Below are 27,192 nucleotides of genomic sequence, written 5' to 3'. Positions count from 1 at the left end.
GACTGCATTTCCGGTTTCTTCCCAAGCACTTCCGGTGTGATTCAGCCAGAGGAACAGCAAGCAAACGTTCAGCGTGTCTAGTCGCCTCTAAAGTTCACTAATCACAGAAAATGTACTATATTTACACAGTTAGTGACCAGAATTAATACATTTATTTCGTATAATCTAATCTGCTTTACTCCCGACTGATATTTGATGCCCAACACCGTCCGTGGACCTTCGCGCGTCGCAGCCGCCTCGGCTAAAAACAAAGCCGCTCGGGTCGCAGCTAGCTGCCGGGCGGCCATGTGCGCGCCGGGGCAGCGATGAGGTGCGCGAGGAGCCTGCGGCCGCCGGAGAGGTTGACGGTATGGTGCATTTCCTTGGTGCTCCTCTTCTACCCCGCCGCGTACCAGCCTGTTGAGTCGTGCGGGGAGGCGGGAGTCAGCACCGACACCCTGATCCTGTGTCGGGCGTGTGGACACGAGCTGGCGTCCGGGACCGACATCCGCTTCGTCCCCAGCCGGCTGGCGCTCTCCGGCCGCAACGACACGCTGGTGGGGGGGCGACGGGTTCACCTGCAGCTGTTCGAAAACCCGCACGGACACCGGTTTGAGGTGGTCACGTTCAGGAAGGCGGACGTTGTCCAGCACTGGCCGGCGGACACGAACTTCTCCTGGTTCCCGGGCTTCTCGTGGACCGCCGCCACTTGTCCCCGGTGTAGGACTCATTTAGGTGGGTGCACGTCTGACCGAGCTCCCGGTGCAAAGGACCGAAAGCGGTTACAATACATTTTGAACGAGGCCTGTGGAGTTCACCGACATGTTTTCTATCTTTAATAAAATGCCAATAAATGTTTGAGGAAAAAGTCTCGGAAAACTTCATCCTCTGGTTACACGCCACAAATTAAAATCATTGCGGCGAACAACTTTGGAGAAGTGATGCATATCATTAAAAAGTTCTTGCTTAGCGAAATTAATGTCGGAAGGAGTAATAAACTTCAAAAATGTAAACCTTTACTCGTCCCGTTTATCCCAGAGGCACACGTCCTACTTATTTCAATCGGTGTATCTTCCCAACATGTAGTAGACACACATCCTTACTGTGACCGTTTCCAGTTCAGATAAATGTTTTCTTTTGCTCCGACACCAGGTTGGGCCTTCCAGCCCAGCGACTGGCCGCACACCATCACAAAAGCCAGATTTGAGAAGTCGGATCAGACCTTCGTGGCTTTAATCACCCATCGACTGTTGAGAGAAGACTTTGCTTCGAGCCTGCTGATGACGCCGAAATCCTTCGTCAGCTGATGGGACTCTTGACTCTGACCATTAACCCAGGTGCCTTTTCTGCAACCTAAATCTGGTTTTTCTAAATAAATTTCTATGCACCCGCTTGGTTTGAAGACTCCCACACGTGTATACACAGTAAGTTTTATTATTGTAACAAAGCAAGTTTTACACCTCAAATTTAAAACAGTTTCTTTTCCCCCCAGCGGAAAAGGAAAGGGTGAGGGTATTTCTATGAGATAACAGTTCTCAGTTTTGAATTTTTTTTATTTATTTATTTTTTTTTTACCCATGAAGCAGTGGGGGCCAAAATTTACAAGCTTGTTTTTTTTTTTCCATTTTGTTCTTTATTAAAAATGTCATTTCAAATCTTATGGATATCTGTAAAACAATACAATGAACAAAAAAAAACAAAGTCCCATAGAAATGGTGTCAAAATAACCACTCTCCCCAATAACCAACATACTCCTGCCCCTCCCCAGCTTTCCCCACCTCCCTCCCCCTAAACATTACAAGTCAAAGGAATGAGCTGGTACTCGTTAACCACACAGGGGAAAAATAAGTTTTTCAAGGGTTCAACGTCCCAACTGACAGGAAAAAAATATTTAAAAAAAAAAAAAAAAAAGTGGGGAAGAAAATATTGAGAGGTCTGCTAGCGCTAGGTCACTACACCATGGCTTTAGTCAATTTACCACACAACCTTGAACAGGAGGACTTCTGTGTGAATCATCTTCAAATTCTACTCAGGATGCCGTGCTGATTCTATTCTTAGACTTTTTTTTTTAATTATTTTATTTGTTTTTATTATTATTTTTGAGATGACTTTTGGGGATGGTACTCACAATTCAGGGCAAAGTGCCATTGGCCTTAAATGAATCAAAGGAGAACATAACATGGCACCGACAGGCAAAGAGGCTTCAGAATGGAAGATGAAGCACACCAATTAAAAAACTTAAAAAATAAAATAAAATAAAAAAAAAAACTTAAAAAAAAAATGTTTTTAAAACCTTTGCTCCCGAATACAAGTGGAAAACCAAACAGGGAATAGAAGGTTGAGGGTCTCGGTAGATGTTATTTCTTAGTCGTCTTCTCCCTCATCATCCTGAAAGAGTAAAAAAATAATAATATATTAAATCAGACAGTCAGTAAATGAAAACAAACTACTGTCAACACTTTGTTTTCCAGAGGTGATCAGTTTACCTCTCCATCTTCTCCATCATCCTCTTCATCTTCCTCTCCATCTTCATCTCCCTCCTCATCTATGTCCTCCAGTCCCTCCTCATCCTCTTCGTCATCCTCACCTTCACCCTCTTCGTCATCCATGTCAGGAACCTTGAAATAAGAAGAGCTTTCAGCACTTTTGTCTTTCAGCTACATCAAATGTTAACAAACTTTTTAAATCGGCAAGTTAAAGTGATTCAAATTAACTCCTTTAAAGAGGTCGACTTATTGCCGGAACAAAAATGATACGCCACAAGAAAGAAATGCATTATAATGAGCAGTGAATGCACTCGTTGCAAACGTACCAGGTAGTACTGCAGGGGGTTTGGCCAGATGTCGTCCTTGATGACCTCCCCGAGCTCGTCGGCGCCGGCGTCGGCGTGATCAGTGAACCAAGTGAAGAAGCTCTCTGGTTCTTCATGTTGCCTCTTCCTTCCTGCTTTGTTCTGTGTCTGGCTGGAGCGCTTGGTCAAGTCCTACAAACACAGGAAGAAAATATAAAGTACCAAAACACCCCTCAGTTACGTGAAAACTAGATGAACACAGCTGCTCAAGAAAGAAAATCTACATGGCTACCTTGTGAACTAAACTTTAAATCCAACAACCTCACAAAGATTCACATACCTTTCCTGATTTCCATTTGATTTCTGTTGACTTTGAAGATGGATCTCCGCTCTCGTTCAGATGGAACTCTTTGGAAAGCACTTTGTTTTCGAAGTACGGATTTTCATCAAAATACTAAAACAAAAAAAGAAAAAACACACTCGGGTAAAGAACACACAAAAAGATAACTTGCACCACTGTGTTGTGTCGTGTGAGCACAATATTGCAGCACTTACAAAATCTATTCTGTAGCCCGACTTGATGTCTTCAAACTCTGTCACCTCCACTCGGCTCAAGTAATGAAGTGCTTCTTCGTCTTCCTCCCCCAGTAGGGCAGATACTGTGGTGAGAACGCATCACATTTTAACTTTAGTCACCGTTCAACAACAACAAAAATCACACAAACTAGGCATGATGCTCAACTGGACAGACAAAAGCAGTAAAAAGCTTTTCTTGATTTGCTCACCTTGTGGATGGTTGACAAACGTGGTGACCCAGAAATTGGGGATTTTGGCAATCAGTTCTGACCTCTTCTGAAAGAATGGCTGACGGAGTTTGTTGTATTTCTGTTCTACTTTTAGGATCTCCTCACTGGCCTGCTCGTTCAACCTAAAAAAAAAAAAGGAAAGAGGGGGGGGGGGGTCGGGGGATTAAATAAACAAACCTAATTTACAAAATAAAAGTTCCATTCACACACTTCTTCTCATCTGATGTGTATTAAATTGTTCTGTAAGAGGGGTTGGTAAACAGTACACCACCTGATTTTAACATGAAGTTCAGCTTCCTTCAGAAAGATGCAGTGATCACCTCTGAATTTTATACAAATTAAGACATCATTAATAATTATAATTTCATGAAAACATTCATTACCTGTCGATTTCATTTTGAACTTCGTCAATGTGTTCGATAGCTTCTTGCTGCTCTTTCTCTGTTTAAAAAAAACAATTAAAAAACCAGGTCACAAAACGAGCAGAACTCGAGTACATGAGCATCAACAATGTCCACGGGGACGGAAACCCTCTGGACATTGAGTTACACATTCCGGGACATTCATTTCGTCCTCTCTTCTTCCTCCCGGGATATAAACTTCTGATCAATGAAACTAAGCCTCGTGCTTTTCGGAAAAACACGTCCGAGTCGGAGCAGACGGAGTCCCGTAAGTTTCGGGTGTTTGCAGTAGTCTAACTTGTCCCTTTGTGCGGAGCTGCGACGGCGTCGAGCGGGTCGAAGGTGCAGGAGGACACCGGACTCCCGCGGCGGCCGGGAGCTGCAGCTGCAGCGGTCCAGACTCACCGCTTCCTGCCGGCTGCTCCACGCGAGGCCGCGTGGTTTAAATGTGGGACATCCGACGGCACACAGCCCGGGAGCCCGGGAGCCCGGGGGACAGGCGCCAGGCTCGGACCTCCGAGCGCTCGAAAAGCGGCGTCCTGCGTGCGAACGTCCAAATAAACAGCGTCCCGGTTTCAACTAATGGCGGGATTTAAACGCATTTTGTCCGGTAACGGAGCACCGCGTCGTCAGCTCGTTAGGTAACAGTACAACAACACGAGCTGGCTAGCTGCTAGCGACACACGAAACGGACAAGTTCTCCCGATTAGTAACCCCGAAAATCAACATCAACACCGTTTGGGGCCATTTTACAACCGCGCACCGAACAACGGTCCCCTCTGCACCGCATACGGCCGCTCCGGTAAGAAGCCGTCGACACGAGCGGCCACGCCGGAGCAGCTAGCGGCCGCGCTAACACGGCCTGTGAGCGGCGAGCGGAACAACAGCAGCCGGAGCGGCATGCTAGCTGCTGCGAGCGAAATCTGAATACACGCAGCAACCGCGGAGGACACCCGGAGGGGGCTCCCGGTGTGGAACACAGATCAGAGCAATACGTGCGAGAAGTACTCAAAATATTACAGCCACAGGCACCACAAATTATGTTAGAGAAGAAAGTGAAAATGGCGGTGAACAGGGAGGCCGCCATTCCCCTTACCGGAGGTCTCGTCCGCTCCGTCATGGTTCGAGTTCAGCTCCTTTTTACTCACTTTTGCCGCCGAGGCCGACATGTTTTCGCAAGCTGGGTTAACTTACAGACGTCTGAGAGAATAGCCGGTGGCGTCGAACCTGGTTTCTCCCCGAACAGGAGAACGTGAATTCGGTGTAAAGTTCAGCGTGCAGGGAGCCAACAACGTGCCGCTTCCACACAATGTAGCTGCACGAGCGAGGAAGTCACAGCAGCGCCGCTCACGCGCTCCTTTCATTACGAACGCGCCTCTCCGAGTGGAGCCGCACGAGCTCCGCCTCCAAAGCAGAGCTCGCGGCTGCGCTCCCACCGGGGCTCGCGGCACGCTCCGCGCGCACAAACCAACAAACGGAGCACAACCGAGCGTTATTTCTGAAATTAGTCTGATTTGTGATGGCCACATTTATTGAGTAAAGAACCGGTTTACTCGGGCCGGGCCGGGCCGGGCCGGGCCGAACCTCCAGTTGGACCGACTCGCACTTGCGCAGTTAGAAAGAGCTGTCTGTCAGCTGAAGCGGGAGCCTCGGTCTGCTGGCTCGTGCTGATGAGCCCGGCAGACACAACTTGGCCCGGAGATAATTATAGGTTTTAAATAAGAAATGGGACATTTAATCCGTGCTCCGCCCTGAAGCCCGAAACATGAACACATTTGGCGGTATGAGTGAAATCTTCAAGTGTAACCGCCTGAACAAGTGCAGGTGAAGTGATGTCAGTCTTTTCAAGTGTGGGCTTCTCACGTTCATGGTTTCAATCTGATGTGACAGACAGCTGAGAGGAGAAGGAGGAGGAGGAGGAGGAGAAGGAGGAGGAGGAGGAGAAGGAGGAGAAGGAGGAGGAGGAGAAGGAGGAGGAGGAGAAGGAGGAGGAGGAGGAGAAGGAGGAGGAGGAGAAGGAGGAGGAGGAGGAGAAGGAGGAGGAGGAGGAGAAGGAGGAGGAGAAGGAGGAGGAGGAGAAGAAGGAGGAGGAGAAGGAGGAGGAGGAGGAGGAGGAGAAGGAGGAAGAGGAGAAGGAGGAGGAGAAGAAGGAGGAGGAGAAGGAGGAGGAGGAGGAGGAGGAGAAGGAGGAGGAGGAGAAGGAGGAGGAGGAGAAGGAGGAGAAGGAGGAGGAGAAGGAGAAGGAGGAGGAGGAGGAGAAGGAGGAGGAGAAGGAGGAGGAGGAGAAGAAGGAGGAGGAGAAGGAGGAGGAGGAGGAGAAGGAGGAGGAGGAGAAGGAGGAGGAGAAGGAGGAGGAGGAGGAGGAGAAGGAGGAGGAGGAGAAGGACGTCCGCCGTCACAGAGCTGTCATGAATGCATGTAAACATTCACGGTCCCGGCAGTGCACCTGTTCTGTCCATAGCCCTGTTCTGTCCATAGTCCTGTTCTGTCCACAGCCCTGTTCTGTCCACAGCCCTGTTCTGTCCACAGCCCTGTTCTGTCCACAGTCCTGTTCTGTCCACAGTCCTGTTCTGTCCATAGCCCTGTTCTGTCCACAGCCCTGTTCTGTCCACAGCCCTGTTCTGTCCACAGTCCTGTTCTGTCCATAGCCCTGTTCTGTCCACAGCCCTGTTCTGTCCACAGCCCTGTCCTGTGCACCAGCAGCTGCTTCGTGTCCCCTACACCCTGATGCACGTTGGACGTCTGTAAATGTGGTTATTAAAGCCTTCCACGGCGTCATCTTGTAAAAGCAGGTTTTAAACAAATCTTCTGAGCACTGCAGGCTTCTCTCTGCTTTTGTCCCGTAGAGAGCTCTGTGTTTGTCTTTTTGGTTGGTCTGCAGAGCAGGGACATGTGGTCATACAGCGAGCCAATGCCGGAGCCCTGAGCAAGGCGATGAGCGCTGTCAGAGCAGCAGCAGCAGCAGTGCTGGCACCGAGGAGGACCTCTGTCGTCCCTCTGCAGAAAGAAACCCTATAAAAGAGACAGAGACAGACAGAGAGGGAGACACAGAGAGAGAGACAGAGAGGGAGGGATTTGGTTACAGAGCGGAGCATGAGGATGCAGTGGGAAGGAGATGCTGCGCAGGAGGCTGCAGGGAGACAAAAACAAACGAGGGGATAGGCTGCGCGATCCAGGTCTCAAGATGTAGGAGCTGCAATCAGAAGATCCCTCCGTTAGAGTGTGTCTGTGAATGCACCATAACAACAGGGGACTTGTTGTGTTTTCAAGGATAGTGAAGGTGGAGAGGCGCAACCTGAGAAGTCCCCCCTCCCCACCACCACCTCCACCACCACCTCCACTTCCACAGAGGATGACAAATTAGTCCTTATTCAGCAAGGAGCAGGAATCAGCCAGAGGTGAGTGAAGTGCAAAGTCATACTGTTTCCAACCCGACGTGAACATGTTGCCTTCACTTACTCCGGCTCCTCTTGTGGCTCTGGTGTTTGTCCGGTATGGAGACAGAGTTATGTGCGCAGGACTGTCAGTGTGCTGTCTGTGAATGTGCTCCGGTCCCACCTGACCCCCGATCAGTGATGAAGTGAGGCTTGTCGTCTCTTGGTGTGATGTCGTTATCCAGGATCAGATGTTGTCCACAGCTCAGCAGATGCTGCAGGACAGCCGCTCCAAGATCGAGCTGATCCGACTGCAGATTATCAAAGTCACCCAGGCTGGCAGCGGCGGAGGAGGCGGTGATGGTGACGGTGGTGGCGGAGACCGTGACGGCTCCACTCCTGCAGGTCAGAGTTGTTCCCTCAGAGGGTCCCAGAAAGATGTGCTGCATGTGAAAAAGTGCATGAAATGTCAGATTGCTCTTTTGTGTCTGTTGCCATTGGCGACACATCTGCTTGTAGCTCAGTCAGAAATAGATCACTAACTGTTCAGTAACTTGGCTTATTAAACAAGAAACAAGTGAAAACATCATGACAAAATGAAATAATACAGCTGTGGTGCCATTTATAGGCATCAAAAACCTCAAAATCTGAAATCTCTTATTGAACCAGTACAGATGTAATGATGGGCTCCGAAAACAAGATGCCTCCACTTGGAAATAAATCAATCGTTGGTATTGATAATAAGTTTGATCAGATCCTGGATGACACGGTTGATTTTTTTTTTATATGTGGCAGGGAAAAAAAAAATCTGTTTTAAAAAAGTAAAAGAACAACAACAACTTAGTGTCAAAGGTCAGCGTCCTCCTTTTCTTCTGGGCAATTCCAATTTACAAAAACTTCTGTTTTTATGAGTTAAAAAGGGGATAGAAGGCGTTGTGATTCGGATAATTGGTAAAAAAAAAAAAAAAATTCTTGCTATTAAAGAAATTAAATGACAAACATCATCAATATTTAACATGTTTCTTTCCTGCTGATGTTAATCCAGATTATGTGGTTTGAAAACGCTCTGCTTCAAAGAATGATTCAGTTCAATTAAAGACAGTAATGTGCGACACTGCTTCTATTCTTTGAAAGAGGTTTGGGTCATTCAAATGTATTAGTTTAGTTTCAGTCAAGTTTTAGACTCCTCAAAGGGATTTAGATGATGATATCAGTACCTTGATTTAAAGCCCATTTTGAGCTCTACTTCCTTCTGCCTGCTATATAAAATGAAACGGCATTAATTGAGGCAGCGAGTAAAAGAGATATTTTATTCTGAACTGGTTCCATTTGAAAACTGAAACTTACAAAATGATTCCTAGCATTTGAAATATGAGAAATGTAACTTGATAGTTTAGTTTCTTCAGCGCCTCTTTCCTTTCTCTGACCCCTGACCTCCTTCCTCTCATTGATTCCTTATAATATTGCGATCTGCAGGAAATTGAGATCCTCTTTGCTTCTGCAGGCACTTTAATTCTCAGTGTTTCCAAATGTCAGATAAGAAGCAAATGTTTGAGTCATTTGTTTTAATTAGTAAAGAAATATTAAATCAACATTTTTAAATCAATATTACCAAAACCACAATTAAAGCACCACAATAATCCATTTTATTTCACTGTTCTTTATTCCCTGCTGGTCTCATTGTATTAACAGGTCAGACCCGATCCTTTTTAATCTCTCGTTTTACAGGTTTCACACGTTCAGATAAGTACCAGCTAATTGCCAGACACACACAAATCGCAGTGTTGAGACCTTTTTCTTGACATTTAAGAGCAAACAGCTGACTTCAGCTTTGCAAATACTGGTTGCAGGAATGAAAATAGTTTCTGTGAGGATCTATGAGGACTTATTTTACTGAAATTCTCCCTCCGTCTCTCAGGGGTCTCTCCGGTCCCCGTCAGTCCTGTGGACGCCTGTTTAGCAGAGTTGCAGCACTACATGCAGAGAGAGACAGACGCTCTGGAGCTGGCCAAAGACGTGGTGAAGCAACTGGAAGGGATCTCGTCGCTGGACCAGAAGGCGCTGGCCGAGGTAGGACTCTCCACCCAGTGATTGTACTTTAGAGGAGGCAGAAGGCTGATTGTACAACCAAGTGTCACAGCAAAGCGTGAAATAGACACGCCCTCTTCGCCCACTTCAGCAAAACGTGAGATGGCCACGCTTTAGCCTCTCTAGGCGTGACAGTTTCACGTTTTGTAAGTGTGAAACTTACGCACACTTAAAAGTAACATAAATCATAAATAAATTCGGCCCTGTCACGAACCCCAACCATGGGTTTTTCCTAAAGCTTAAATTTTCCTTTAAATTACATGTCTGTGTGTATGCAGTAGGTGTCATTTTCATCCACTACAGGAACAAAAAACGTTAAACTCTCTCACCTAGACAGATCAAGTGTGTCTATTTCACGTTTTGCTGTCGTGGACCAGCGTGTCTATTTCACGTTTTGCTGTGGTACCGGGTTGGATTGTAATGCACATCTGAATCTAAACATGCAGGGGTAGATTCAGCCTGTACTCAGGATTGATTTTTGTTATCAAGTTACCCTATTGTGTTTTACCTGTTAACTGTATTGGAGAACAACTTTTAGCGACATATAATATGTTGACAATATTTGGTTTCCCTTAAAACATATTTTAGGTACAAATATATAGATTGGTGCTGATATTCAGTATCTTAAACCAGACTCATTTTCGTTCTTGTAATAACTGAATTATTGTCAGGCCTCTGAAACAGGCCTCCAATCACACATGAGGAACCTTTCAAGACCAATCCAGTGTGTATGCAAGCTGTAGTCCCTTACAATGTTTTACACATTAGTACTAGTGGGAGTATGAAAATGTGTAATAGAGTTGGCATTATTTGAATTGAAAATAATTCGAAGTAATGTTGTTGAGAATGAGTCTGTTACCTTATAATAATATCATTCAGTACTCGTGATGCAAATAAATGCCGATTTTTATTATAATACATTAAACAACGTAGGTGGCATTTTCATTTCTGTGTCACGTGGAAACTGAATGGAAACTAGTAATACAGTGTTCATTGTTTGTATTGAATGGTCTAATGCAGCCAACATAACCCTTTTAAGGGTTAAGTTAGGACATTAATATGCAACCAAAATAAAGAGTCTTTTTGATCCTGTTCAGTTGTGGTCAGAGTATTACCTGATTAGTTCAAGTCCTATAATTAACAAAAGCACAAAATAATCGCAAAAATCTTCAGATCGAGTTAAAATCCAAAAGTCTGGGAAATGTCTGTGTTGGAAGCGGAGGACCACTAACCGCATCCCAAAATACCAAAGAGCACTATGTTTAACAGGCCAAACATAACAACACAATGTTTATCTTCCTGTCAGGCCCAGTCGCGGGTGCAGGAGTCCTCCCAGAAGCTGGATCTTCTGCGGCTGTCGCTGGAGAGATGCCCGAAGGAGACGCAGTCGGAGCCTCTGCAGCCGCCTGGGACGGAGCTCGACCCCTCCGAGGGACCGACGTCTCCCCAAAACCCCGGACCTGGGTGTCCTGGCTGTCCCCTGTCCTCCTCGCCGTCCATCTTCTCCATCAGACCCGCCTCCTTGACCGGTACCAACACACGCTGGGCTGTTTTTGAACACTGCTGTCATAACATGGGACTGATGGGGAGTTTTTATGTCAGTGTGGAAACTTTCAGGCATTTAAATGGTAAAATAAATGCACTGTAGTGAACAACGGGGCTTTTTAGATCCGTTTGATTTAATGAAACATTGTGTTTCCTATGAAGGCAGATTTTTAAGTGTGAGATGAGGGATTCTTCAGGGTACCACTTTATTGTTTGGGTCAATATTTTCCTGATAATTTCCCCTAATAATTATGTAAAAGTCATTTTTCTTGAAAGAACTGCTGCATTTTTAATCCAAATGAATTGATTTATTACAGAATTTCTATTCTTTATGTACTCGCCTTCACATTTTGTTAGTGGAATTAATTAATGGCTTTGTAGTAGTCGAATGCTGTCTCTATTTTTCTAATTATTAGAGTTATTTCCAGAAAACATCAAAGAACATTTATGGGAAGTCACTTGGAAAATTCTGAGCTGTAAAAAAATGATTTTTTTTTTCAGTCATTTTCAAAATCACTTTTCTTTTAAAGAAAAAATGTAACAAGTTAATATTTTAGTTCTATCTAACATGCATCCTCTCTCTTGTGCCCAGTTTTGAGCACGGTTTACCGTACACTGACCTCTGGCAGTGGATAGTCAGGACATGTAATCTGTTGGTTTTGGGCGCTTCAGTTGTAAGCTGGTCTTTCCCTGCACGAGGCAAAAACGGGGAAAAAAAAAAAAAGCCTTTTGATGATGTAACCAGGAGACAAATCCTGGAGTTGCTCTGTTGGCAGCGAATAATGAGAATGAGTCTCAGAGCAGCGAAAACACTGGCGGTGAATTTGCGCTCCACAGCTTTCAGCACGACAGTGAAAGGAGGAAAATGAGGCTGTGAAAGTGCAGCGTGCAGCTCCAGACATCGCTGACGGGAGGCTGCAGCCCCACACATTTATCTGTGCTGACAACGTGTCAAGGTTTTATTTTGAAATGCAAAACAAACAAACAACAAATGTAAAACAAACAGATTCTTTTTTAAGAATTTCAGGATGTTTTTGTAAAATGAGTTATCTTCTGTTTTTGAATGTTCTTTCCAGGTAAACTTGAAGTCAGGCTTCTGGGATGTGAGGATTTACTGAAACCTCTGACAGACTCAGAGCAGGAAACTCCTCCGAGTCCCACCGACGACAGCTCATCAGCGGCTCGCCACACCGACACGTCTCCTCGTGAGTGCACATTATGCACTTTTAAAGCGTTTAGTGTTTTTTTGTGTAGTTTTGTTTGAAGGTTTTGCTCAAAGTTTAGCTTGTTTCTGATTTTCCTAATAAAGATTCAGTAGAATGAGGCAAGCGCAGTTCAGTTCTTGCAGCAACAAAAGGTAAAAATGTAAATACTAATATAGTAACAGAAAAAAGTTGCAGTCTCTGAATGATTTCCAAAGATAGGCTCTTAAGAGATTGAAGTTTTTTGGCAGTAATTCTAATAGTAAGAAAGACATTTAGTTGGTGCATTTTTAGTTATTCATTGTCCGACTCCTTCGTGATTATAAGGAACTCATGAAATATTAACAACGCAAAAAAAAAATTACAATTTAAAAGATAGTAAAACACAGAAATGCAGACAGCTGTATATGAAGATGAGTTTGGGTAGATTACACGTTTAGATGTGTGTGAAAAAACATTTGACCTGGTTGGTAAGAAGTTTGATAAAAATAATCTTAAATCAAAGTGGCTCTCTGAAGTCATTTGTTGTTTTGTTTCCATCGATGTACGTTTGATACTTACAGATATTCTAACACGTTTTTCTGAAATTTTCTTTATTAAAATGCTTATTTAAAGTATGAAATGCTTGTTTAGAGGTTAATATACTATTATCAGTGGGCTTATTCCATTTAATTAAATTATGTCCTTTGCCGAGGATGTTGACATTTACTTAATATTTCCCTCAAACTGAACGGAGAAGATAAATGATACCTAAGCATGAAGTCTTTATCAGTGTGCAGTTTTTGAAGTACGAGGACGACCTGCTTGCTGCTGAATTTTTGTACGTGTCTCCGTGGGAATAGACTCAATATCTAGACTTAAAATGATGAAAATCCACAGTCATTTTTGGGTGTCTACAGTCAGTGTATTACTATGAATGAGTTTTTATGTTTGAGGTCACTCTCGGTCGTATTCTCCGTGTCCCAGCAGAGGTCAGTGCGGTGCTCCGGCTGGATGGCCGGATGGTGGGTCGGACGTGCCGTGCAGCGGTCAGCAGGCTGAGCTGGGATCAGACCTTCTTCATCCAGCTGGAGCGGGTGGGTCCAGTCACACACTAACAGTCAGCAGCACGTCAGGGTCTCCACTGGTTTTAACCAGGAGAAACCTGACTGCTCACCATCCCATAAACACGCTTAGTTTTGATTATATGCTTCAGTTAAATTTGTCGACTGAACTCAGCAGTTAAGAATTAATGTCCACAATAAAAAACAAAAGCAGTATTACATTATTATTTACCGTCATTACTAATGTCAGACTTAAATATCAGTGTATAATGTAGATCGTGGGTCTGCAGCCAGTCGGTCACGTCTAACCGGTAGATCGCAGGAGGTCTCAGAGGTACAAAGGTCGGAGACCCCTGATGTAGATCGTTATAATGTAATTTACCATAATGTCTTTTGAGTGTGAAAGTTTCTTCTTCATGATTGCAAAGCGTAAAGGTCAACCCGGTATCACGGTAAGACGTGAAATAGACACGCCGGTCCACTTCGGCAAAACGTAAAATAACCACGCTTTGGTCTATCTAGGCGTGAAAGTTACACATTTTCCTGTAGTGGATGAAAATGAAACCTACCGCATGTGTAGAGCCGTGTGGTTTACAAGAAAATTTAGTTTACCCCCCCCTCCCCCTCCCGACCTCTTATCCTGTGAAAGAATGTGATTTATTGCATCTGTTGCGGTTCCTTGTTCACATGATCCTGCGTCACATGACATTTACGCGCATGTATGTTTGCCGCTTTCAAAACGTGTAACTGTCACGTCTAGACAGGCCTAAGCGTGGCTATTTCACTTTTTGCTGCAGTGGACCGGCGTGTCTATTTCACGCTTTGCCGTGATACTTAGGTGGAAAATGTACAATTGATTTTGATTTTCAGACGTTCGACTCACAACTCGCCGTCCTCTTCAACACACAGAGACACCTGACGCAGCTCCACTGCACGTTGAGTTGAGACCGCTTTGTTACTCAGTTTCAGTTTTATAGAGGAGCGTTTACACACCTTTAGTTGACGCTGCAGCTGCAGACATGGCACATGGCAGATGATAGTTAGAAAGTGTGTGTGAAATGCTTAAATGTCACTGTATACTCAAATTTCATCTTTTAGCATTTTAGCTGTCACAATTTTAATGATGTATTTTTTGCCATGGCAGTTATAGTGTCATTTTTGTGTAAATGCCTACAGTGTGTTTATTGTCGTCTCGATTGTCCTGTTTTAACATTTAAAAACGTTTAATTATAAAGACACAATGTGATTTTGAAACTGTTTCGTTCCTGTGTAGCATACATGACATTATGTTCACCTTGTATGATGAATTCACAGAACTTTGTGACACTGGTGCAGAGATCAACATTACCGGCAGATAAAGGCTGGAACAGGGAAATTAAAATGATCATTTTGCATTAAAGTTTTACATGCAACATGCAAAAAATAAAATGTTATTGACTAGCTGCCCTGCAGTTTGCATTATATAGTACTTAAAAGTAGTTCCACTTTTATCGGTACACTCAAGTCATGAGAAAAAGGTAATTCTGCATCTCCAGCACTCTTTTTATCGTCATCATTTTGCAGCTGATTGTACTGAAGTATAATTTTATACTACAGTACTTAATATTCAGGAGTAATTTTTACTTTGGGATGATGCTACATTTAACTAAGTAAAAGATTTGGATTCTCTCCATTCACGTACTCCATATTTCACCCTTATGAAGTCATTCCTCTTTGTGACCAGCAGGGGAAGCTGTTGCACAATGTTGTGCCCTTCTATTTTCTTTTTTTTTTTATATAACAACTACTATACACTGCACCACAGACTGTATGCACAGGTTTATGTTTGTAGTTGTGTCTGACGCCAGCAGGGGTCCCTCATGACAGACTTTTGGTCATTAATTAGAAAAGTTAACAACTAAAACCCTGTTTGGTGCTGAGAGGTCATCAGGAAATGGAACAGAGCTAATGTAATAATAAAAATGCTAGTAAAACATTGAAATCAGAAAAAGAAAGAAAAAAAATTATGATCATTTTTGACATTATTATAAAAAAAAATGATCCTGTAAAATTATGCCTTCTGTTTGGGGATAATAAGATAAAAGCTTTTTTGTTTGTTTGTGTTATCTGTTCTGCATTTTCATTTGTAAATGTTGGAACCAAAAAAACAATACAATCCTGAAATCTTGTAAAAATGTGTTTTCCAAATTGGAAATATTGATTGAATATCCATTTACAAATGAAACACTGAACTGCAGCTGGATCAAACCAAGATTAAATGTTACTTTTGAGTAGCAAAGAGCAAATTCATCATCCATTTTCTTCATTCGTTACGTCTCCCCAGTTAAACCCTCAGACTGTAAAAATACAGTTTTTCTGATTGTGTTCTTCTGTTGAACTGACGACAGTCTCGAGAGCTGGAGGTCAGCGTCTTCTGGGGCGGCCGCAGGGCGATGTGTGCCGTCAAGTTCCTGCGACTGGGAGAGATGATGGACAGTCCGAATAACAACAGGAAGTTACGTCTGGAGCCGCAGGGCCTCCTCTACACCAAGGTACACACACACACACACACACACACACACACACACACACACACACACACACACACACGTACGTTTTCTAACGAAGACATTGTTTGATCAATTCGAGAGGACGAGGAAAAGACAAAGCTGAGCTGAGATATGTTCTTCAGCTATAATTCAATACCATCTTCTCATTATTTGAATGGACTGAAAAACACTGTTGAGCTCATTGTTTCTACTTTTGTACTTGGAAATGTTTTGTTTTTGTGCTCGACTGTTTTTTACTGCATGTTGACATACTAAGAATGAATTTATTTTCTGTGTGTTTTACAGCTTCGATTTATTGACACTGTGGTCGAGTGGCAGCCGAAACTGAGACGTCAGCGCTGCATCTTCACTAAAGAGAGAGGTGCACACGCACAACCTGCACATTGAAGTCATGCTTATTGTGTATTTGTTTCTGCAGTGTAACTCGGTGCTGTTAAAATATTTGAACATGTCACTTTCTTTACCTGTTGTGGCTTCACACACTTGTTTTGCTCCTCAGGGAAGAACTTTCTGAGAGCTGCCCAGATGAACATGAACTTTGCCACGTGGGGTCATCTGATGATGAACATCCTGCCTCGCTACAGCTCCTTCACCACGTTCAGCTGCTCTCTGTCCACGACCCTCGACCTGGTGGCCAACAACGCCGCACACCCCGCCGACAAGGAGCCTCAGAGCACCACCTCACTGCCGAGGTCAGAAACATCCTCAGGTTTTACACGGCGTCAGATAGTGAAGTGTAAAACACGCTTCTCCTCTCCATCTCGTTCACAAGACATGAAACACCATGTTTATTTAGCGTTTGGATTTTAGGTTTTATTTTATGACAAAGCATTACAGCTCAGCAGATATCAGGCTTTACTATAACTATAGCATAACATATATACCATGGACCAACTTATTTTCCAGTTGGAAATAACTTTATACTTGAACTCTGCTACAATTTAGAGGGAAATATTGAACTCCAACACACTCATTCTACAGTAAAAACTAGATTTCACACATTAAAAGCTTCTAATATACAATAAATTGTGAAAGATTAAGTGGTTCCCAAATCTTTTTGACACTTAAAAAATAAATCTAGTTTGGTATATTTGTCTAATTTAACATGTCTGTGGGTTTTTGACATTTCCACTAAAGAGACGTTTTATTTTCTAAACTTCTCACTTTATTTCATTAAAATTACGGTTTTAGGCCCAAAGAGGAAAAATATCCAATATTTCACAAAAAAATAGCAAAGAAACTCCAGAAAATGAATAGTGTGTGGCAGAATTAGTTTTTGGCTGGACTGTCACAGTGGGATCGGCATTGCGAGTGCAAAATGTCGTGACTTCCTGCATCCCTTTCAAATTTACAGCCTTCTGGCATTTTAATACGAGGTCCAGTCATATATGAAGTTTGGACTGAGTATTTTTTCTTCTCCTTTTAATTTCATTATTCATCTCACGACTCTTCAAATTGATCTTGTGACCCTTTGGCGGGACCCGACCCATAGGTTGAGAACCACTGGATTAAATGACTTAACTACATACAAAATAAACAGCATACATCAGTTTTGACAATGTAGTAAAGCGATGTAATAATAATAATAATAGTAATCCATTTCAAAGGACATTTTACTGTTGATATTTGAGGTATGTTTTCTGGAAATACTCTTGAAAAACACTGAAATGAAGTATTTATTACTGACATATTGGTGCTCTGAAGTGAACCGTCTGAATCCTTCTTCCGCCACTGATCTGTGCAGCGACGCTCCAGTCATCCGACTCAGCATCGCTGGAGATCAGCCGTCTCCCACCGGCCGCGACCAGGCAGACGACACCTCCGGCGTCCTCACTGCACCTCACCAAACATCGTCTGTGCCTGCGCTGCGAGAACAGCTGGTAAATGCAACAAAAACATCTTTATGTGGGACTGCATAGCGTTTTCATCCCATCTCCCACATCTCGAGACGACGTCCCACATTTCGTTTGGCTCTATTTTTAAAAGTGAACAAGTACAGGAAAGACGTTTTTCTAAAATCTGCAAATGCAGCTGCAACGACTACATTTTCTGTATGAAACTTTAGATTCCTTCATGTTTACTGTTGTCAAAGTTGGAACAGTTGTATTTAAATAAATTATATTTGCTAAAGGCTGAACCTGTAACCTGCATAGTATGTTGTGTGTTTTCTCTAAACTTGCATTCGTCCCACATCATTCCTCGCCAACATACATTTGGTTTGTTGGGATCTGGGATCAAACATTATTTGTTACCTCGTATGCTAAGACGTACTATGTAGAGTTGTTTTGATGTAATCCACCAGATCACACAAATGATTATTGCCCTCACATGATTTCAGCTTTAAAAAAAAAAAGATTCACAGCTTCTTCTGTGGGATCTTACGATTACAAACAACTCTTTAATGTGAAGAAAGTCTCTCCAAACTCAACAGAGAGGGAAGCATCAGTCTCTTTTAGTAAAGACGATCGTTGATGCTCTGGATGGATCCAGTAGACAAGGAGACAGAAAACAGAAAAAGTTTGATTGATCGAGCTGTGATTTGGTTTCTGGACAGTAAAATGTTCCAAACTTTGTCTCTCTTTGCAGTCGTCCATAAACAACACGGAGGGAAGTGAAGATCAGCCTGTCTCAGCTCTAAAGTACACACACACACACACACACACACACACACGCACACACGCACGCACACACACACACACACACGCACACACACGCACACACACGCACACACACGCACACACACACACACACACAGACACACAGACACCATCACACTCTGAAAGTTAAGGCTGAAGTCTTTTTTTGGTCTTTTTTTGTCTCACGAGGATGCAGATGGAAGCTTTCATGTATATTTCCGTTCTGGGCCGAGGACACTTTGGGAAGGTAACAGCTTTTTAAAGTTGTCGAGCTCGTCCAGAACTTCTCCTGTTTGTCCTCAGCCAGGTGATTGTGAATGTTTTCTGTCCAGGTCCTTCTGGCGGAGTTTAAGAAGACGGGAAAACTGTACGCCATCAAAGCCCTGAAGAAAAGAGACATCGTGACTCGGGATGAAGTGGACAGGTGAGTAAAGCTACATGTTTTCCTGCTGTGGACAAAAATTAAACCATGTGATTTACAGGAAAATTTCACTTATAGCTAAAACAACAGGTTGGGATTCGGATTGTTTCGTAACCCCAACCATGTGCTTACCAATGATCCTAATGTATCGTAAGTAAATGTATGAGGGCTTTGGGAAAGGTTTTATCAGGAAAAGCTTTTCTGCCATGTCAGCTGTCTGCGGCCTAGTACTGCCAAAACATCTCCTTTGTTGTCTCTGTAGCGGGACCTCGGTCACATGATCCTGCGTCACATGACATTTACATGCAAGTTTCACACTTCCAGAACGTGTAACTTTCATGCCTAGAGAGGCCAAAGCGTGTCTATTTCACGTTTTGCTGTAGTGGACCGGCGTGTCTATTTCACGCTCTGCAACCATTGGTTGATTGGTTTACTTGTGGACACGTTCCTCAATACGAGTTAAAACCTAACAGGACAAGTTTTTAAAGGTGTCACCGCGTCCTCCGGGTCTGAGTTCAGAGTGACTCGCGCTAATCTGGGACATTATTCTGCAGCCTCATGAGCGAGAAGCGGATCTTTGAGATGATCAACGCGTCCAGACATCCGTTCTTGGTCAACCTGCACGGCTGCTTCCAGACCAGCGACCACGTCTGCTTCGTCATGGAGTATTTACCCGGCGGCGACCTCATGATCCACATCCACAACAACGTCTTCTCGGAGGCCCAGACCAGGTGTGACCGTCCTCCTGCCCTCTAAAGATTCTCCGCTGTTAGCATATATGCTATTTATCTCATTTAAGAGCATTGTGGTGCAGCAAGTGTGTTTTCATTCATTATTATAATCAATAATTCAACATCTGTTGTTGTTGTTGTTGTTGTTGTGTGCAGGTTTTATTCTGCATGCGTCCTGCTGGGTTTAGAGTTCCTGCATCTGAATAAAATCATCTATCGGTAGGTCGCACCGGCCAAAGTGACGTCATGTGACTGCAAACAAACTGCAGCTTTCACTGGACCTGCTTTGTGTTTTATGACAGAGATCTGAAGCTGGACAACCTGCTGATGGATGCAGATGGATTTGTGAAAATCACAGACTTTGGACTTTGTAAAGAAGGTGAGTTGAGTTTGTTTATTGTCACCTGACTCTTCTACTTTCAAACCAAATACAACTTATGTTTGATTCATCACTTCACTGCAACTTGACTGATTTATAGAATTCTCAATACTCAATTATCCCCGTGTTGGTTTGAGTATCTGAGTCAGAATAATTAGCAGCACGCTTGATGTTTTCTATTGAAGTCACATTGATGCTGCTGTAAGTCAAAGCAGCACATAGATCAGGGAATTCCAACCTTTTTTACTCTGAGAGCTACTTTGACAAAATGAAAGTGTCTGAGAGCTGCTCATGTTTGGTAGTATTTATTCACACAGCTGAGCTCCACCCAAACCAGCTAAATCAGCTTCTATTATGTGAAAACACACTTTTTTCTTCTTTTTTTTTTTTTTTTTATCACATCTTCATTTCAGTGCATGTTTTTTTCTATGTCCATTTCTTTATTTTTTCAATTAATGAAGCTCACAAAAACAATGTTTATTGCTTACTTTTCCTCAGTTCCTTATTTTCTGTCTGTCCACGTATCACCGTATCACATCACGTCCCTTCATCTGTGGTTCACATACGTGTAAAGCATTCATTCTTTTCTTTCTTTTAATTGTAAAAGTCGCCGCATTCAGTGGAACTTATAGCCCCGCCCCCTCTGTTGCAGTCCTGCCAAAAATCTTGTATTTGTGTTATTGACCAAATTTCTGAGCAGCCGTTTGTTTCCAGCTCAGTGTGAGCATCTCTGCTGTGTTTCTGTCCTCTGATCTCTGTGTGTCTCCCCCGACATAGAGGCTCTAATTATTCGTCTTTATGATCCCTGATTGAAAGCCGACTCCCGGCTCCTGATGGGTTGACCTGTGATGACTGTCCTGTCCCGACACAGGGATGGGTCACGGAGATCGGACCTCGACTTTCTGCGGCACTCCAGAGTTTCTGGCTCCGGAGGTCCTGACAGACGACAACTACACCCGCGCGGTGGACTGGTGGGGGATGGGCGTCCTCATCTACGAGATGCTGGTTGGAGAGGTTGTTGGCGCATATTCAGTTCTCAGTAGACCGCTGAAGCTCCGCCCCCTTCTGCTTTTACGGCCCCTTTTTTCTAACACAGGATTTTTCTTTCTGATTTAATCTGTCCATATTTTAATGTTTGAATTACAAGCTATAAATGATTTACTTATCAATACAAAGTGAAACGGCTGACTCAGCATCTTTCTGCTCCGCTGCTAGTCTCCGTTCCCTGGTGAAGATGAGGAGGAGGTGTTCGACAGCATCGTCAACGATGATGTGCAGTATCCACCTTCTCTTCCTCCTGATGCTGTCGCCATCATCCAGAAGGTAACATGACATCATCTTCTCTCTTCACGAACAATCAAATGAGCATCTTGAATCCTGAATCCTGAATACTCGTGCAGTTTACTGATGTGGTGCATGCAAGAATAACACCTTTATGTCACGTACTGTATGTGCTGAGTTGGCTTTTTATGAAATATGTGCTAATCAGAAAGAAAGATCAGAATAATTAACTCCTTAAACTGACTTTACCCTTAACTTTATCCTTTAGCAGGTTTAAAGTAAAAAAATACTGTATATATTGTTCAGATGTTTTAAGATAAGATAAGATAAGGTTTTAGACTTTATTATTCCCGCAGTGGGGCAATTCAGTCGTCGCAGCAGCATGACAACACAGTTCGGAAAAAAAGGTACAAAATACACGCATAATAAAAATAAGAAGAAATATTTTTAGAAAAAGTATAAAAAATAAATAAAATACCAATGTATAAATACACACACAAACAATATACACAAAAATGAATAAATACACGTTTTATTGAAGGTTTTTGGTACTTAATAAAATAAAATGTAAAAACCCATTCATTACAACCTCATTTGCAAAAAAGTTGTTTTTTTTGCATTAGACAACTTTTTCAGTGTTTTGTGGCCCCGGTCCCAACTTCATATTCAAAATGAGCATAAATACAAATTCTTAGTTTCAACATTTGATATGTTGTCTTTGGTCTATTTTCAGTTCAATATGGATTTACATGATTCGCAAACATCACATTCTGGTTTTATTTCCATTTTACAAAGCTTCCCAACTTCTTTGGAAACCGGGTTGTCCAATGAATCATCCATCATCCATCCATCCATCCATCCATCATCCATCCATCCATCCATCATCCATCCATCCATCCATCCATCCATCCATCCATCCATCCATCCATCCATCCATCCATCCATCCATCCATCATCCATCCATCCATCCATCCATCATCCATCCATCCATCCATCCATCCATCCATCCATCCATCCATCATCCATCCTTCCTTCCATCCATCCATCCATCCTTCCTTCCATCCATCCATCCATCCATCCATCCATCCATCCATCCATCCATCCATCCATCCATCCATCCATCATCCATCCTTCCTTCCATCCATCCATCCATCCATCCATCCATCCATCATCCATCCATCCATCCATCCATCCATCATCCATCCATCCATCATCCATCCATCCATCCATCCATCCATCATCCATCCTTCCTTCCATCCATCCATCCATCCTTCCTTCCATCCATCCATCCATCCTTCCTTCCATCCATCCATCCATCCATCCATCCATCCATCCATCCCCTTTATTCTGAACACGATTGGTTTGGAGGATATCCCAGCTGACTTTCACCCTGGGCGTGTAGCCACTTCATCACAAAGCATAATAAATCATGTTATATCCAATTTCTTTAATTCAACATACCATAATTTGGTATTTATGAACGTCTGCAGATCTCAAATAGAATATAGGATAATATTTGTTGTTGAAAATGTTAATCTGAGAGTTTCAGCTGCAACAATCAGATGTGTAATCTACCAGTCGAGCAGGGATCTGATTGTTTTCTACAACAAACCTCTTCTGTTTCCAGCTGCTGAAGAAGAACCCGCTGAAGAGGCTCGGAGCCGGAGAGAGGGACGCAAACGAGGTCAAAGGGGAGAAATTCTTTGAGGTGAATCACTCTCCTTCTTCATCCAACATTTCCTCTCAGATAAAAAGTTAACTGTTCAACCTCTGAACATCTTTGTATTCACTTTGTGTTTGTTTAGACCATCGACTGGGAAGCGCTGCTGGCCAAGAAACTGAAGCCGCCGTTCCTGCCGTCAATCAAAGAGTCCGTCGACGTCAGCAACTTCGACAGCGAGTTCACGCGACTGCAGCCGGTCCTGTCGCCTCCGTCCAAGCCCTTCACGCTCTCCTCCGAGCAGCAGGAGGCCTTCGCAGACTTCGACTTCTGCGCCCTACACGGGTGAAATGAGAGCTGCACAGACCAGGTGGGAAACTACCAGCAGCTGGTCCACGTTACTGTCCACCGAGACAGGTAACCAACCGTGATCATGTACATTTATATGACGAGTAGCTTTATATGGTTTGATAAAAACGTGAAAAGTAATCAACCAGCCCTGTTTAATTGTGTAGAAAGAGCTGCAAAGACAGAGCTTTTTAAAACTGCTGCCTTCGGTCCAGTGCTGGATAAATTGATTAATTAATCAGTCATTTGGCATAAAATTAATTACTGCCATTTTAAATAACTGATTGGAATTCTTTATCAAGTACTAAATAAATATTGAACATTTGCTGATTGCTGCTACAAACATGAGGATTTGCTTCCTTTTACTGTTTTATAACTTTTATAACTCCGTTTCCAAAAAAAGTTGTGACACTGTGTGAAATATAAATAAAAACAGAATGCAATGATTTGCAAATAACATAAACCCATATTTGATTAAAAATAGACCATAAACAACATATCACCTGTTGAAACTGAGAAATTGTATTGTTTTATTAAAAATATGTGCTCATTATGAATCTGATTGCAGCAACATGTCTCAAAAAAGTTGGGACGGGATCAAGTTTACCACTTTGTTGCATCACTTTGTTTTACAGCATGTTTGGGAACTGAGGAGACTAGTTGTTGGAGTTTTGGAAGTGAAATGTTATCCCATTCTGGCCTTATATAGGATTTCAACGAACTGTGTTCACAGACGATGGTTTTCACAAGTGTTCCTGAGCCCATGCAGTGATTTCCACTCCAGAATAGTGTGTTTTTAATGCAGTGCTGCCTGAGGGCCCGAAGATCACCACCATCCAATATTGGTTTTCAGCCTTGTCCCTTGTGTTCAGAGATTTCTCCAGATTCTCTGAATCTTTTAATGATATTATGAACCGTAGACGATGAAGTCCACTAATTCTTCGTAGTTTTACGTTGAGGAACATTATTCTTAGATTGTTGAACTATTTTCCAACACAGTCTTTCAGAGTGGTGAACCTCTCCTCATCTTCACTGCTGAGAGACTCTGCCTCTCTGAAATCATCTTTTTATACCCAATCATGTTACTGATCTGTTGCCATGGTAACATAATTAGTTGTCAGATGTTTCACCAGGTGTTTGTTTTTTTTTGTCACACAACTTTTCCAGTCTTTTGTTGCCCCTGTACCAGCTTTTTTGAGACCGGTTGCTGTCATCAAATTCAAAATGAGCATTTATTTTTCATAAAACAACGAATTCCTCAGTTTCAACATTTGGTATGTTGTCTTTTGTCTATTTTCCATTAAATATGGGTTTATGCAATTTACAAATCATAGCATTTTGTTTTTATCTACATCTTACACAGTGTCCCAACTTCTTTTGGAAACGGGGTTGTTAGCACGTAAACACGTTTTTTTTAAGGCCTCACTTCAGACTCTTGGAAGCAAAACACAACGAATCAATAATTGAAAGGAACAGTTCAACATTTCAGAACTAACTGTTGGGTTGTGAAGAGAAATCTTTAACTTTAAGCCCCTGCAGATATTCTGTAAATGATCACTTGATCCTCTGGAACAGGAACAAATTTTCTTCGTTACCCTTTAAAGGAAGTTCGCCCCCCTGATCTGGACACTGTGGATGTTTCTGCAGCTCAGTCACCGCTAACCTCGACTCAACACTTCCATGGCTAATAACACCGACTGTTCTCCCTCGTCATCCAACCGACAGCCGACCGTCGACACAACGGCTCGGCAGCATCTTTGTTGTTTTTAACCGGAGCAGAGAAAGTGATTGTAGCCCTTTATAATGTCTGAGCGTCGGTCTGCAGCAGGACACGTCCACCGTCTCCTCCTGCTGCCACACTTTATTTATGTCTGATGAAACGGTGGACGGATGAAACCCATCTGACGGCCAGATACAGGGAAGCTTGAAGAGTTCATGACGTTACAGTGTCACCGCTTCCTCCACATCTTTACTCCTCTCTGTAGTTGGATTTCAGTGATCCATTAATGGATCATTTCCTACATACGAGTCAAAACAGCACACAGAAAACCTTGATTGACAGCAGCTCTATGGTACATTTGTTAATTTTGTTAATTTTGCATCTAAGACACCAGAAGTTTATACGTCTGGAAGCTGCTGGATGTTGACTCAGAGACGAATAAAATGATCATTGTCACTTAATGCCGGTTTCAGTTTCAGTTTTGGAGCATCAGTCACAAACTCGGCAAAGTTACAAAGTTAAAAATGGGATTAGTTGGTCTCTAATCGTCGACACAGCAGCTGTTAATCAGCAGTTAGAGACGGCTGAACTAACGAGGTATCCTCCTGATGTCAGTACGCAAACACCGACTCAGTTTCATCCTCATCAAGTTTAAAAAACAAGAAACATGATCTGCATTAATCTTCAACAATTTAAAGAATTGCTTCATCATAAATTGACAAAAGCTGCCAACATATCAAACATAAATATTTACACTTTTGCAACAGTTTTAGGTTTTTGGAAAGTTGCTCAGACTGAAAATGAATTAAAAATCTGTCAAAAGAAGAAAATTACCGTCAGCTGTATTGAGGATGAAAATAATTGTTGGCTGCAGCCTGACAGTGTTTCTGTGAACGGTGTTCTGTGTTAATTACAAATGTCGACAACATGAACTAAAACAGTTCTGACAGAGTCCCTCCACAAGATGGAGGAGATGTATTAGTTGTTGTTGTTTTTTAAAAAAAGGTGAAACTTTCTCACAAATTTGGATGAACAGTTCAGCAAAAATCCAACTTCAACAGTATTCAGATTACTTATAGATTTAAATAAATCCTGTTCGTAGCACTTGTAAGCGGTCGTCTCCTCTCCGAGCCCCCCGTGTGTTGGACTCAGGTCCAGCTTTGCTTCGTGGCCTTTGCTCATCACATTTCTTTAAAGAATTCATCTTCAGAGGTTCAGTATGTGCTGCCATCTCTATGCATCACTGTGACAGGCTTTGCCCACTGCCTTGACCAAGCAAATGAAACAAAGTTGACCCGATTCTGGTTTTTAAACCTTTATTTTTGAAAAATGATGTTAAATCCAACAAGGAAATGTTTCATATATTTGTCAAGTCATTCCCACATCAGTCAGTCATCCTCCTCCCGAGCAGCCGTCTTCTGCTCCGACCGTAGAAGTGCATGGCACCGTGGTGATCGTGTGCACTAGAAATCCTGTTAATCGCTAGCGGTATAAAAGAAGCCATAGATAATCTAATATAGCCATAATAGTGAGAAAATATCCGTATTTTTTTAATTTAGCAGATCATATGACGTGATACTGAGCTCTAATGATGTCAGGGCAGTACAAGAAGAGGAGAGGCAGACGCAGAGTTTAAAGACATTAAGAGTAACTTGACACTTGTTACACTTCAACTTTATTTTGATCATTTTCAACTTATTTTTATTTTATTTATATTTTATAAGAACACAAATAAAGTCTGTAACTCTTGTTTGTTTTGTGCGGCCTTCAGTGTAAAAAAGATCCTTTTTATCCCGAGATGCTCTTTATTTCTTTATTGATCTCTTGTCAGAATAGATATGATCTGACTTCAGAACAATTGTAAGCACCAATCACGCCGCACATCAACATATGAAAGGACTCTGCATGCAGGTTCGTTTTTTACAGCGTACTTTTAGTCAGTCATGGTCACTCTGAAAAAAAGTATGTTGGCTGCATCACTTAAAAGCAAATAAACAAATTTTGATTTGATTTATGTCATTTTTTTGAACTATAGACACCAAATGCTCGTCAGTCACTGTTACCAGCTTTTATTTTGAAAGAGGATGGTGCTCACAGACTGGCATCATAAACGACATCTCTACCCTCCTTATGCATCACTGTTTGTTTTACAGAATATTTAAATCCATGCAGGTTTTAGATTTGTGTTTTTATGTGAATGAGTCTGTTTCTGGGTGTTAAGTTGCTCTTTAAACAAAC

At 42.6% G+C, this 27,192-nt stretch overlaps 3 protein-coding genes across 7 annotated transcripts; 2 read left to right on the top strand and 1 right to left on the bottom strand.

Moving 5' to 3' along the window:
- The first annotated feature begins 22 nt into the window (after positions 1–22).
- On the top strand, positions 23–1,894 carry LOC138210307 (uncharacterized). Its single transcript, XM_069169377.1, has 2 exons — positions 23–714; positions 1,132–1,894. Exons 1-2 carry the CDS (start codon positions 306–308, stop codon positions 1,284–1,286), a joined length of 564 nt encoding a protein of 187 aa, XP_069025478.1. The 5' UTR covers positions 23–305; the 3' UTR covers positions 1,287–1,894.
- seta (SET nuclear proto-oncogene a) lies at positions 1,398–5,390 on the bottom strand. Its single transcript, XM_069169374.1, has 8 exons — positions 5,074–5,390; positions 3,960–4,017; positions 3,556–3,698; positions 3,326–3,429; positions 3,111–3,224; positions 2,792–2,962; positions 2,466–2,597; positions 1,398–2,367 (listed from the first exon to the last, which is right to left on the bottom strand). Exons 1-8 carry the CDS (start codon positions 5,144–5,146, stop codon positions 2,344–2,346), a joined length of 819 nt encoding a protein of 272 aa, XP_069025475.1. The 5' UTR covers positions 5,147–5,390; the 3' UTR covers positions 1,398–2,343.
- Positions 5,391–6,362: 972 nt separating this feature from the next.
- Positions 6,363–26,964, top strand: LOC138210303 (serine/threonine-protein kinase N2-like). Of its 5 annotated transcripts, none has more exons than XR_011179248.1 (21): positions 6,363–7,375; positions 7,597–7,756; positions 9,270–9,421; positions 10,746–10,968; positions 12,061–12,189; positions 13,153–13,262; positions 15,617–15,760; positions 16,064–16,139; positions 16,278–16,470; positions 17,523–17,658; positions 18,365–18,417; positions 18,604–18,661; positions 18,747–18,838; positions 19,390–19,566; positions 19,723–19,785; positions 19,869–19,945; positions 20,817–20,959; positions 21,161–21,268; positions 22,854–22,934; positions 23,032–23,303; positions 24,839–26,964. XR_011179248.1 is itself a non-coding variant. In XM_069169371.1 (21 exons), the coding sequence occupies exons 3-21, from the start codon at positions 7,603–7,605 to the stop codon at positions 23,233–23,235; spliced, it is 2,373 nt and encodes a 790-aa protein (XP_069025472.1). In that variant the 5' UTR covers positions 6,363–7,163; positions 7,248–7,375; positions 7,597–7,602; the 3' UTR covers positions 23,236–26,964. The 5 variants fall into 5 exon arrangements, 4 of the variants coding, with proteins under 4 accessions (XP_069025472.1, XP_069025474.1, XP_069025471.1 ...); XM_069169371.1 differs by having other exon boundaries at positions 6,363–7,163; positions 7,248–7,375; positions 23,032–26,964; XM_069169373.1 differs by having other exon boundaries at positions 7,616–7,756; positions 23,032–26,964.
- The last annotated feature ends 228 nt before the right edge of the window (positions 26,965–27,192 follow it).

The sequence above is a fragment of the Embiotoca jacksoni genome, unplaced genomic scaffold (genome assembly GCF_022577435.1).
Source record: "Embiotoca jacksoni isolate LCO1_2020_lvr unplaced genomic scaffold, fEmbJac1.0.p SCAF_44, whole genome shotgun sequence".
NCBI classification, from domain to species: domain Eukaryota; kingdom Metazoa; phylum Chordata; class Actinopteri; family Embiotocidae; genus Embiotoca; species Embiotoca jacksoni.
The sequence above is the reverse complement of the archived record's forward strand: the minus strand, read 5'-3'. Positions and strand labels throughout refer to the sequence as shown.

Coding starts and splice junctions, on each gene's coding strand:
- LOC138210307 (XM_069169377.1), top strand. CDS start 306: ATGAGGTGCGCGAGGAGCCTGCGGCCGCCGGAGAGGTTGACGGTATGG. Junction 715..1,131: donor CCGGTGTAGGACTCATTTAG/GTGGGTGCACGT, acceptor CTCCGACACCAG/GTTGGGCCTTCCAGCCCAGC.
- seta (XM_069169374.1), bottom strand. CDS start 5,146: ATGTCGGCCTCGGCGGCAAAAGTGAGTAAAAAGGAGCTGAACTCGAAC. Junction 2,598..2,791: donor ACCCCCTGCAGTACTACCTG/GTACGTTTGCAA, acceptor TCTTATTTCAAG/GTTCCTGACATGGATGACGA. Junction 2,368..2,465: donor ATGATGGAGAAGATGGAGAG/GTAAACTGATCA, acceptor TTACTCTTTCAG/GATGATGAGGGAGAAGACGA.
- LOC138210303 (XM_069169371.1), top strand. CDS start 7,603: ATGTTGTCCACAGCTCAGCAGATGCTGCAGGACAGCCGCTCCAAGATC. Junction 16,471..17,522: donor AGCACCACCTCACTGCCGAG/GTCAGAAACATC, acceptor TGATCTGTGCAG/CGACGCTCCAGTCATCCGAC. Junction 19,786..19,868: donor CTGAATAAAATCATCTATCG/GTAGGTCGCACC, acceptor GTTTTATGACAG/AGATCTGAAGCTGGACAACC.